Source organism: Pseudoliparis swirei, chromosome 11, assembly GCF_029220125.1.
Source record: "Pseudoliparis swirei isolate HS2019 ecotype Mariana Trench chromosome 11, NWPU_hadal_v1, whole genome shotgun sequence".
In the NCBI taxonomy this organism is placed as follows: Eukaryota; Metazoa; Chordata; class Actinopteri; order Perciformes; family Liparidae; genus Pseudoliparis; species Pseudoliparis swirei.
In genome coordinates, this window is record NC_079398.1 from 24,056,782 (window position 1) to 24,068,872 (window position 12,091).

General features: G+C 43.9%; 1 protein-coding gene across 2 annotated transcripts in view; it reads left to right on the forward strand.

Annotated features, from left to right (window-relative positions):
- uggt1 (UDP-glucose glycoprotein glucosyltransferase 1) overlaps positions 1-12,091 on the forward strand; it is a 35,564-nt gene that overhangs the window by 1,050 nt on the left and 22,423 nt on the right. For both annotated transcript variants that reach the window (XM_056427267.1, XM_056427268.1), the window contains exons 2-12: positions 1,844-1,982; positions 2,455-2,534; positions 2,760-2,890; positions 2,980-3,092; positions 3,180-3,354; positions 5,097-5,193; positions 5,307-5,385; positions 5,662-5,762; positions 9,667-9,766; positions 9,873-9,933; positions 11,499-11,590. In XM_056427267.1, the coding sequence (XP_056283242.1) occupies positions 1,844-1,982; positions 2,455-2,534; positions 2,760-2,890; positions 2,980-3,092; positions 3,180-3,354; positions 5,097-5,193; positions 5,307-5,385; positions 5,662-5,762; positions 9,667-9,766; positions 9,873-9,933; positions 11,499-11,590 (1,168 nt within the window). The remainder of the gene's footprint in view (positions 1-1,843; positions 1,983-2,454; positions 2,535-2,759; positions 2,891-2,979; positions 3,093-3,179; positions 3,355-5,096; positions 5,194-5,306; positions 5,386-5,661; positions 5,763-9,666; positions 9,767-9,872; positions 9,934-11,498; positions 11,591-12,091) is intronic.

The following is a 12,091-nucleotide window of genomic DNA, read 5'->3' on the forward strand; positions in this document are numbered from 1 at the left end:
AAATAAGTCTTATTGTATTGAAGTGTTTAAGTAAATGACTCTACTTCTCACTTGATTTATTTCCTCAGTTATCATTGTTAACCCTTGTGTTGCCTTAGGGTCAATTTGACCCGAATCAATATTACACCCTCGTGTCGCTTTAGGATTAATTTGACCCCATTCAATGTTTAATGTCGGTGTTCTTTCGGTAGTCAACAAACAAACATAAAGTGCCTCACACTTAAACTTGGAAAACAATATTAATTCTAATAATTTTCTGGCGGTTTTAATTGCTGGCGTCAAATTGAACCCAAAGGGTAAAATATGTTAGTAAATATAAAGGTAACAGGAGGGTGAAACATTGAATCGGGTCAAAATGACCCTAAGGCGACAGGAGGGTTAAGATACGCTTCTGGTCTCACTTCTTTGTTTCCAGTCTTCAATACAGCATGACGTTCATTTGGTAAATTATGGTCCCAATCCGAGTCAAATAGACCATGAAGCAGAATATGCTTTTTCATATACCAAATCTTTACGTCGATACTCCACAATAGAACGAGTAGAATTTGTAAATCACTAAAATATTTTAATTGGAGTACGGAAATGTGTACAATGATAACATGATACAACTCTAAACATGAATAACTGGTAATAATGAATTATTGCCTCGGTATCCACACATCAAAGGGGGGGGGCTTTGTAGGGTGAGGGGGTCGTCCTGCAACCCCGAGGTCGTCGGTTCGATCCCCGCTCTCCCCATTAGTTGCAAGTCGAAGTGTCCTTGAGCAAGGCACTGAACCCCCAGTTGCTCCCCGGGCGCATCACTGCAGCCCACTGCTCCTTAAAGACTAAGGAGGGATTAAATGCAGAGAACACATGTCGTTGCCTGTGTACCTGGACTCTGCAATGACAATAGAATGAATACAAAAATCCAAAGATGAATACAGGGTTCGAACGCTCATGGAAAACCTGGAAAAGTCATGGAATTTTAAAATGGTCATTTCCAGGCCTGGTAAAGTCATGGAAAAAACTTAAATCATTAAAGTTTTGGAAAAGTCACGGAAATGTGTTATAATCACATGATCATTTACGCCGAGTTTGAAATAATTAATATGTTTTTTAAAGAAAGACGCTCAAAATATAAGCCGGCGTACGCTCTCGATACGCACAATTTTCTAAATGTTTAATGTTAATACCGAGATTTCAGTTTAGTCATGAAAATGTGGTTTAAAGTCGTGGAAAAGTTCTGGAAATCCACTGGGCAAAATGTGTAAGAACCCTGTGAATAGTTGATCCAACAATGCGGTCAGGAATGTGAGTCCCCGGCACCTCGGTCCACATTCCTCATGATTCTCCCCGGTGTGTTGTGGCAAAATGAAGAGCAGAGAGACGATGGTTTGATGGAGCAACCCAGCGGGACTGTATTAATGAGCACAAGGCAACATCCAACAAGTGAACAAGTCCATCTTTCTAGAATATTTAGCACATATTTGTAGTGTAAATGTAACCCTCCCATCAGACCTTTTAACCAATCACATCAATTATTTACTCCGGTTGGATCAAGGTGACGGTGACCCGACCGCACTAGATAACAAGGGATCGTAGTCCGCATTCAGGAGAACATCTGTTAAATAACCGAGTGTCATAGCAAGGTACATCATTATTTATGCTGGCTAACTCTAAGGAGTTCAACCAAGGTTATATGATTTCCCCAGCCACACACAGTGCAGTTGTCCGTCGGTCACCCACGATGCTTCTTTGTGCCACGTATGAACAGGACGGCGCTCTCCTCCCTGGCTCGGCGACACGCGTGTTCGATGACGCTCCGACTCATTTGCCGCCGCTGCCTTCTCTCTCCTCTCAGGTGTGGGCGTGAGGATGCGGCTTCTCGGGGTCCTGCTGCTGTCGCTGCTGTCTGCGGTATCCGGGGACGCCGACTCCAAGGCGGTCACCACCACCCTCACGACGAAATGGACGGATACCCCTCTGCTGCTGGAGGCCAGGTATGAAACCGCCCCGCTCGGCACAAGCATCCATTTGGCCACCTTGCATCTTGCGTTACATTTTGGAAGCAGATGATAAATAAATCGATGTCCTGAGGTCATGTGGGGGCATGTGAGGGCATGTGGGGGCATGTGGGGGCATGTGGGGGTATGTGAGGTCATGTGAGGTCATGTGGGGTCATGTGAGGTCATGTGGGGTCATGTGGGGTCATGTGAGGGCATGTGGGGTCATGTGGGGTGATTACTGAAGCTGTCATCCCAGAGAGTTTACACTTCTGTCTCACTGATGTGTCCTTGAGCAAGATGCTGAGTACTTGGAGGCCTCAAATGTCGTACTATGTGCTCTGACTGACTCTTTTATTTGTTTATTCACCCAGATGTACCTATTAACACTATACAGACAGTTATAATGCACAACGTGTGTCATACTTGCATGGAAAGCTTATTAAATTGCCGCCTTCCTTTTCCTCAGTGAGTTTCTGGCAGAGGAGAACCAGGAGATGTTCTGGGACTTTGTGGAGGCCAATCAGAACATAGAAGGAGAGCACGATGGTAACGTAAAGCTGCTCGGGTCTCTGTGCGGCCGAATTACTGATGTGGATTGAAAGTAATTGCAGTAACCTGATGGAACAAAGCTGCAAACTGTGTTTTGATTCTGTTCATTTGTGTCTCTGCCTGTGTTAAAACAATCGAACCATAACTCCTCCAGGTTTAAAGAATGTTAAACAGAGTGAGAATCAAACATTACGTCTGTTCATGGTTATTGTCCTCATGCAGACACAGACCAGGCCTACTACGACCTGATCATTCAGAAAGCGGGGGCCTTGCTCAGCTCCGTCCAGGTGAACATGCTCAAGTTCGCCCTCTCCCTGAGAGCCTACTCTTCAACAGTGCACGCCTTCCAACAGGTACCAGGAGGATGCTTTGGTGTTATGTTTGAAAGCCTGTACATGCATGTGAAGAGTAAATGTGAATGTCCTTTTTTCTTTTCGTTCAGATTGCGTCCAACGAGCCTCCTCCCGCCGGCTGCTCGGTGTTTTTCAGCGTCCATGGAGAAAAGACGTGCGATGAAGAAGGTTTAGCGGCGTCGCTGAAAACCGCACTTTCAAGGTGATGCCGGACGCATTCGATTCAGACACGAGGGCGATGAACCGGTGGAACGATAACTCGTGACGGACTTCACTGTCTCTCTTTCAGGCCAAAGCCATTCCTTTTCAAAGGCGATCACAAATACCCAGGATCTAACCCCGAAGCTCCGGTTGTCATCCTGTACGCAGAGTTAGGGAAAACGGATTTCCAGAGGCTTCATCAAGTCATTTCCTCCAAAGTCCACGAAGGCCTGGCGACTTATGTGCTCCGCCATTACCTCGCCGTAGGTGTTTCTCACACTCTTATGACTTAATAATAATATATATATATATATTCAATGATTTCTTTCTGGATGCACGGTCTGCTGTAGCCATGAAGCTGGGGTTAATAGCAGCTATTCGTTTGACTTGGCTTCGAGCAGTTCCCTCTTCCCTCGATGAGTTTTCTTCGAGTGGAAATGTGAATGGCAGACTCCCAAATTCAACACAACTCAACATTTCCGCTCCTGCACTCTGAGCATCTGCCAGGTGCGTCGTTTCCATCACCGGCAGCAAATCGGTTCCGTCGGTGCCGTGTGTGATGTCAGTTTTGACGCCGCGGCCACTTTCTACACAAGCCAGAATTTGCTAAACCAAAAGACAGGGTTCGTACGGTCATGGAAAACCTGGAAACGTCATGGAATTTTAAAATGTTCATTTCCAGGCCTGGAAAAGTCATGGAAAAAACTGAAATCATAAAAGTTTGGGAAAAGTCATGGAAATGTGTTATAATCACATTTTAATTTACGCCGAGTTTGAAATAATTAATATGCTTTTTAAAGAAAGACGCTCAATATATAAGCCGGCGTATACGCCAAATTTTCTACATTTTTCATGTTTATACCGAGATTTCAGTTTGGTCATGGAAATTTGGTTTAAAGTCCTGGAAATCCACTGGTCAAAATGTGTAAGAACCCTGAAAAGACCAGACACGTGCACAGTCTGTGTGCGAGCAGCGTTGCATTTCATTTTGGTTGAAAAATAATAATTATCAAAGGACTAACGTTGCTTTGGTGCAGTGTGAGATGCAGTGAGCCGCATCTAATCAAGAGGAGGAGGTTCAAATCAAAACATTTTGAGCGTGAAAGGTACACACATCTCTTCACACAACCCCACCCTCTGTTAGATGTGATGTCTGAATACACATTACACCTTTTCTCACGTGCACATCATCTCAGAAATACCAGAAAGGGACACATTGATGCACAAGGACTGCATGCAGATTGCTTACCAAATTATATTGTTGGCTTCAATGTTACTTTTGTTGGATGAACACTCTCCTGAAGTGCTGCACATCCCCCACAACCACACACGGGTTGAACCTGTTCGTGACCGTGAAGCAGGCCGTGCTTTCATTTTTCTTTAATTGGGCTCCTCACATTTTCACTTGAGATGAAAAGTGCTTCTCCAGTTTATCACGTCACGTTGACGTTGAATCAGTTCTCCCCTCGCATGCAAATAGACCCGATAGGTTTGCCCTCCCCTGTAATTATGCAAAATTATTCCCACCATCTGTCTGTAAGGGACGGAGTCCTGTGCACCAGAGAGGTTGTAACACTTTACACGTTTTCCTTTTTACCTCGAGCTTCAGGGCCAATCGGGGTCACAGTTAATCAGCACCGAGCAGACGACAGCTGGCTGTCTGAGTCGTGTGGAGCGCATCGGTCTGTGGCGCATGTGAGATGCATTTCTCTTTACGACAGAGGAGAAGATGTATACAAAGACGTTAACGGCCCCTTTTACAACCGCAGAAACCACTTAAATATTGATTAACAAACGCGTTTCACATCCGTTCACTACGGGTGCTGCTGCAACTGAACACGACTGTCGGTGCCTTTTTTTAAATGTAATTATCGCTTGCGTTTATCTCCTCGCTGAAGAAAAGAAGTGCCGCTCCAAGGCGCCTCGAGGCATCGGACACACCTGTGACGAAGAAACGGACGACTTCTCCCCCGTCTTTTTTGACTGCCTCCTCCTTTCCCTCCAGAATCCAAGTGAAAAGAAAGTCTATCTGTCGGGGTACGGAGTGGAGCTGGCCATCAAGAACCAGGAGTACAAGGCAAAGGACGACACACAAGTCCAAGGTACACACACAGACACACACACACAGAGACACTATCGATACACACAAGAGCGCGATGGGGTAATGCCGGAGGAGTCCTCGTGTGAATCACAAGTTCATCGATTGTGGTTTCAGGGGCGGAGGTGAACGCAACGGTGATGGGAGAGAATGATCCAGTGGACGAGGTCCAGGGATTCCTGTTTGGCAAACTGAAGTGAGTGTCTCTGCGTGAGCCGGGATGACCAGTCAAAGCTCGGCTCGGCTCCCCCCCCCCCGTTCACGCCAGCCGAGCCTTTTCCTTCTTTCCCCCCCACAATGTCTTCCCTCAAAGTGCTGACCGTAAATCGCTTCACGTCTGATGAACTCACCTAAAAAATAAACAAATCGATGTGTAAATCTGACAACTCGCTCCAGCCGAGCCATCGGGGCGATTAGCCGAGGCCGTTAACGACTCCCTCCGTCCGCTCTGTCTCGTTTGTGCTCTGCCCAGGACGCTTTACCCGGAGCTGAAAGAGCAGTTGAAGGAGTTGAGAAAACATTTGGTGGAAAGCACCAACGACATGGCGCCTCTGAAGGTCTGGCAGATGCAAGGTGGGTCTCCTCTCCAAACCATATCCTCCGGCAAAGTTTCTGTTTTTATTCCACTGCTGTAACGTTATTACCTTCGCATTGAAAATGCGGAAGGTTATGTTTTGATCGCCGTGTATTTATTTATTCATTCATTCATTAATTTGTTTGTTTGTATGCGTGTTACTCGCATAACACAAAAAGTATTAAACCGAATCGCATGAAATTTGGTGGGATGATTGGTTATTATCCGGGGACCATTTGATTTGATTTTGGGATCGATCGGGTCAAAGGTCAAGGTCAAGGTCATGAAAAGGTCAACATCTTCTTTTTACCATAGCACGGTCAATTTGTATCCAATTGGCATGCAACTAATGCCAAAATGTTCATAATTCAATGCCCAATCTTGTGATATGCGAAGGTATGCGCTCTACCGAGTGCCCATTCTAGTTAGAAATGTAAATACAAACAGTCCATGCGGGATATATTTATAATACCTGTATTACGTCTGTTATAAACCAATATGTAAAACTGCATTTTATATTTTTTTTACCACAGTAAAAAAAATATTCTTACATTATTGCCACTTGATAATCAAAAATGTAAAACCATACACATGTTTCGGCGTACTAACTTTCATATTTTCAGAATATTTGTATTATAACACCTCTTTATTTTTGACTTGAGTACGATATTAAAGCCAGGAACCCAGAAGATATCGAGTTGTGCTTGGGTGTGTCGTATTGATTATGAAGTCAATATTTATGTTTAGGAGTTGGAATGTGTTATTTCTCCTTTCCATTGTTTGATCGCCTCGCTCTGAGTAAACGATCCGAGTACTTCAATATCTTCAAAGTGTTCAAATATGATGCACGAGACATTGAATAGTTTGTAAACATCAGACGGCTTTAGTGAAGAGCTGTGCAGAGTGTATATGCCTGTTTGATTCCTTCACTCAGTGAGGATTAACCAAGTCATTAAATGGGGCAACAAGTGATCCCCTTGATGTATTAAAGAATGCTGGTTGTAGTTCTCTCTGGCTCTAAATGAAACTCTAAATAGTTTGACTCTACTCAAAATGTTTAGCTTTTGATTTCTTGTAAGAAAAAAGTTTTCAAACCCTTTCCTGTAATCATTGCATGAGGCTCAAACGGCATCGGAGGTTATAACTAATTGCGCTGAGAGAATTTGCATCCCAGTCGTCGATGTGCTGTCGCTCGCTTCATTAGTTTGATTCATTACCTTCGCATTGAAAATGCAGAAGGTAATGTTTTGATCGCCGTGTATTTATTCATTTATTTATTTGTATGCGTGTTACTCGCATAACTAAAAAAGTATTAAACCGAATCACATGAAATTTGGTGGGATGATTGGTTATTATCCGGGGACCATTTGATTAGATTTTGGGATCGATCGGGTCAAAGGTCAAGGTCATGAAAAGGTCAAAATCTTCTTTTTTCCATAGCGCGGTAAATTTTTATCCAATTGGCATGCAACTAATGCCAACATGTTCATAATTCAATGCCCAATCTTGTGATATGTGAAGGTATGCGCTCTACCGAGTGCCCGTTCTAGTTTTTCTCGTGCACTGATCACAAATGAACAAACGGAAGTTAACATCGGCTTCAGTGATCTCGTAGCATCGGTGAATCAAACACGCTCGTCATGTCATCGACGGCCGCGATCAATCGGCATCCTCTTCATACATGAGCGCCATAACACCTTGAAGACGTGAGGACATCGTCTGCTGCAGTACTAAAGCGGTATAGATTATCGTGATATCATCGATTGGATTATGTATTCAAACACACTTTCACAGGTGTAAATCTTATCCATATTTCAAGCACATTCTTTCCCCGCTATTCCTGGTTTGCATGCACATGTCTACGGTGGGGTGGAGTTGAGGGCGCATTGACTGGTGAAGTAAGGATGTGAGCGGATGAGAGTCCGTCTAACACGCCAAGTCTGTCTCCGCCCTCCCGGGGCTCATTAGCTCAGCCTGTTTACCAAGAGAGGGAGACCTCGGGGTCGAATAGTCACACGGGCTACGACGCCATTTCGCCGCTGCTCGCTGCTTTGAAATAGTCCTCACGACTCTCTTCATCTCCTGGCAAGCCAAACCTTTATGCAGGGTTCGTACGGTCATGGAAAACCTGGAAAAGCCGCTGAGAATCGCTCTTTGGTAGATTCTCACATGTGAGGATTTGCTGCTTTTTTCTTTTTTCTTACTTGGAAATTGACAAACAAAGAAAAAAATATACACTACCGTTCAAAAGTTTGGGGTCACTTAGAAATGTCTCTATTTTTCAAAGAAAAGCACTGTTTTTTCAATAAAGATAACATTAATCAAAAATACACACTATACATTGTTAATGTGGTAAATGACTATTCTAGGTGAAACGTCTGGTTTCTAATGACATGTCTCCAGAGGTGTATAGAGGCCCATTTCATCATCACTCCAGTGTTCTGATGGTACATTGTGTTATCGCCTTAGAAGACTAATATCTGATTAGAAAACCCTTGTGCAATTATGTTAGCACAGCTGAAAACAGTTATGCTGGTGATATAAGATATACAACTGGCCTTCCTTTGAGCTTGAAGTTTGTAGAACAAAATTAATTCTTCAAATATTAATCATTATTTCTAACCTTGTCAATGTCTTGACTATATGTTCTATACATTTGATAAATAAAAGTGTGATTTTTCATGGAAGACACGAAATTGTCTGGGTGACCCCAAACTTTTGAACGGTAGTGTATATGCAGGGTTCGTACGATCATGGAAAACCTGGAAAAGTCATGGAACTATTAAATAGTCATTTCCAGGCCTGGAAAAGTCATGGAAAAAACATAAATCCCAAAAGTTTTGGAAAAGTCATGGAAATTAGTTATAATCGCGTGTTCATTTACGTCAAGCTAATATATTTTAGATTTTTTTTTCTCAAAATATAAGCTGCCGGCGCAATTTTTTTTTTTTCTCGTTGCAAGTTAACGCACCTTAACTGGAAAGTTCGCTGGCCAGAGCAACAGCAGCTCGGGAAGCGGTCTGGATATTCTACTGCCAGAGAAGTGTAGATTTAAAATAATAAACATATATAGATATACATTTTTATAAGAATAAACATGTATATAAATGTTTATTCTTTTAACCAAACTATTGTCTCTCATTCATTCGTTTCATTTAAGGTATATAGTATGCTTTGGAATTGTCATTGTTTAAATACTACATTTTCTCACTTTCATATATATACTGAGATTTCAGTTTGCTCATGGACATTTGGTTTAAAGTCCTGTTAATCCACCGGTCAACATGTTTTTAGAAGCCTGTTTATTTGCTCTTCCACGTTATCGTCTCTGCTCTTCTAACCGTGTTCAGGCGTCGAGATGTTCTCGTCTATATTCTTAATCCCGTCTTAAATCCTCTGAGCCGGTCGAGGCAGTAATTAATGCCTCGGACACAAAGACAAGCATGTTAACATGGAATTATCTGCCAATTAATATGTTAATTGGCTTAACTGATGAATTCTTCACCAATGCCAGCAGCGCGGCTCCAGGGATGGCAGCGTCCTTCGGTCTGGAGCCGGTGAGATGGCTCGCCACCGTGTCCTCGACACACATTCATGGGGAACAGATAAAGTGCCCGGATGACTTTAGGGATTCTCAGATGGTTCCGCCGTGAGGACTTTCATGTCCCTCCTCGGGAGGAAGTGCAATAAACTTAATGCTCCAGAAACCTGAGCGTCCACTCCGAGTCCAGACTGCGCATACTGCTTTTATTTAATTGAAACGTTCTCTTTTCTTCCGTGCTTCTCTTTGCCCTCTTGCGAGTTCCCTCATCTCTGCTCTTGTCCATTCCTCTCAGCCTCTTTTCTTTTTATACGCCTGCCCTCCTCGCCGACCCACCTGTCCGCCCACCTTCTCTTTCATAGATCTGAGTTTCCAGACAGCGGCTCGCATTCTCGCCGCTCCCGCTGTCGACGCCCTCGCCGTTATGAAAGACCTCAGTCAGAACTTCCCCACCAAAGCCAGGTAAAGACGAAAGCCTCGCACAGCAGCTACAGGGGGAAGTTTTGGTTTGCACAGATACTGACGCGTCTGCAGTCCTATAGATCCGCCTCTCCTTTTCCCCTCGCAGGTCCATCACGAAAACCGTGGTCAGCTCCGAGATCCGCAAAGAGATTGACAATAACCAAAAGGTACATGTTTGTTTGAGCGTTCCTCGATTCGATGCTTCTTTGGTTACACAGACGACACCTGTTAATACGATCAATGCATCGTTGAAAATCTAGTGGGTGGAAATGTTTAATTTACATTTTCTTTTGCTGCTTTTCCGTCAATGTGTTTACAAGTGTTGCTCTGGATGGTGACGAGACATCTTCATCCTCTTCCATTCCTCTTTCTCGCCTCATTCCGTTGTCTTTTCCCGTCCTGCTGATTGTGTTGTCCGGTGGTCACGGATGATTTAGGTTTAGCCGTTTCCCAATCGAGTCCAATAAAGGGGGGAAAATAAAGAAAAACACGAGATGGCGTTATTGCGCACGGCCTCAATCACACGCCCTCCGCCTCATCGCCGCCTTTAGGGAAATATCTCAAAATGAGAACTGCGCCTTCTGCTTTCCTTTTGTTCCTTTCACTTTTTACCTTCGCATTGAAAATGCGGAAGGTTATGTTTTGATCGCCGTGCATTTATTTATTTGTATGCGTGTTATTCGCATAACAAAAAAAGTTTTAAACCTAATCGCATGAAATTTGGTGGGATGATTGGTTATTATCCGGGGACCATTTGATTAGATTTTGGGATCAATCGGGTCAAAGGTCAAGGTCATGGAAAGGTCAAAATCTTCTTTTTACCATGGCGCGGTCAATTTCTATCCAATTGGCATGCAACTAATGCCAAAATGTTCATAATTCAATGCCCAATGTTGTGATATGCGAAGGTATGCGCTCTACCGAGTGCCCCTTCTAGTTTTATTATGTGATGATAAATTGTAAACGACGTCTGACTTGAAATGCATTCAGTGTCTGACGCCGTTTGGCTTTGCCCTGCTAATGGAATAAGTAATCACTCCTTTTCTTGTCAAATATTCTTCCACTCCTCCTTCCCTGCCTCCTGCCTCCTCGCCCCCGCTCCTCAAGCTGTGCTCGTATTATCTTGGTGTGCAGACAGGGGGTCGGGCTGCCGGTGGGGGCGAGCACCAAACGTCCTCATTACTGAATCGGTGATTCATTCAGCGGGCGCACTGAGTCCTGCAGCTCAAAATGGTTATTGATTGAAGCCGTTTGGACGCATGCTCTAACATGCAGACCTCTCTCTCTCTCTCTCTCTCTCTCACTCACACACACTAGGCGTCACACTATTTGTGTTAATCATGTCATGTTGTAATTACAGTGGTCTGGAGTATGGATAATCTGACGTCTTTGTCTTTCTGTAATGAGGTTCGACTGGTTCCTTTGGCGTGTGCAGACACTCACACGACGTTCTTTCTCTCATAATTATTAATCTGTTATTGCGCGGTTTGATCGCTCTAAACGGACGGACTTTAGACGGAGCTGTCGGTGCTCGTTTGGAGCTGCAGCCGTTCCTTATGACGGCGTCGTGTCCGCTGCTGCTTCTGCCTTTGCGATGTAATCGACTTTGCGATGGCCGGCTCTGACGTTACCCGCTGCCCGGCGCGGCGATCGGCTCGGCGCGAGTCGGACGGGGAGTTTCGAGGTTTGATGTGACGCGGACGCTCAGTCATGTGGACGTTTCCGTTTCTAGTTTTTCAAAGGAACTCTGGGCCTGCAGCCGGGGGATTCGGCCCTGTTCATCAACGGGCTGCATACAGATCTGGACACGCAAGACATCTTCAGGTGCACATACAGTCATTTTCAAATGTTAACATTCAGTATATTATACAACTGTTAACCCTCCTGTTACCTTTAGGGTCAATTTGACCCCATTCAATGTTTAATGTCGGTGTTCTCTGGGGTCAATTTGACCCCAGGCTGTTTTTCACTGTCAAACATATAAGAAATATCAACTTTTTTATATATTTAAAGGGCTATTTAGGTAGTCAACAAACAAACATAAAGTACCTCACACTTAAACTTGGAAAACAATATTAATTCTAATAATTTTCTGGAGGTTTTAATTGCTGGGGTCAAATTGACCCCAAGGGTAAAATATGTTAGTAAATATAAAGGTAACAGGAGGTTAAACATTGAATGGGGTCAAATTGACCCTAAGGCAACAGGAGGGTTAAATGGCTGTGTGCCATTGCTTTTTAATCTGTTTCCAACTTTCCCTTTTTCATCACGGTTTGCAACTTATGAAATTAAACATTTACATTCAGTCACATTAATAAGCTTATA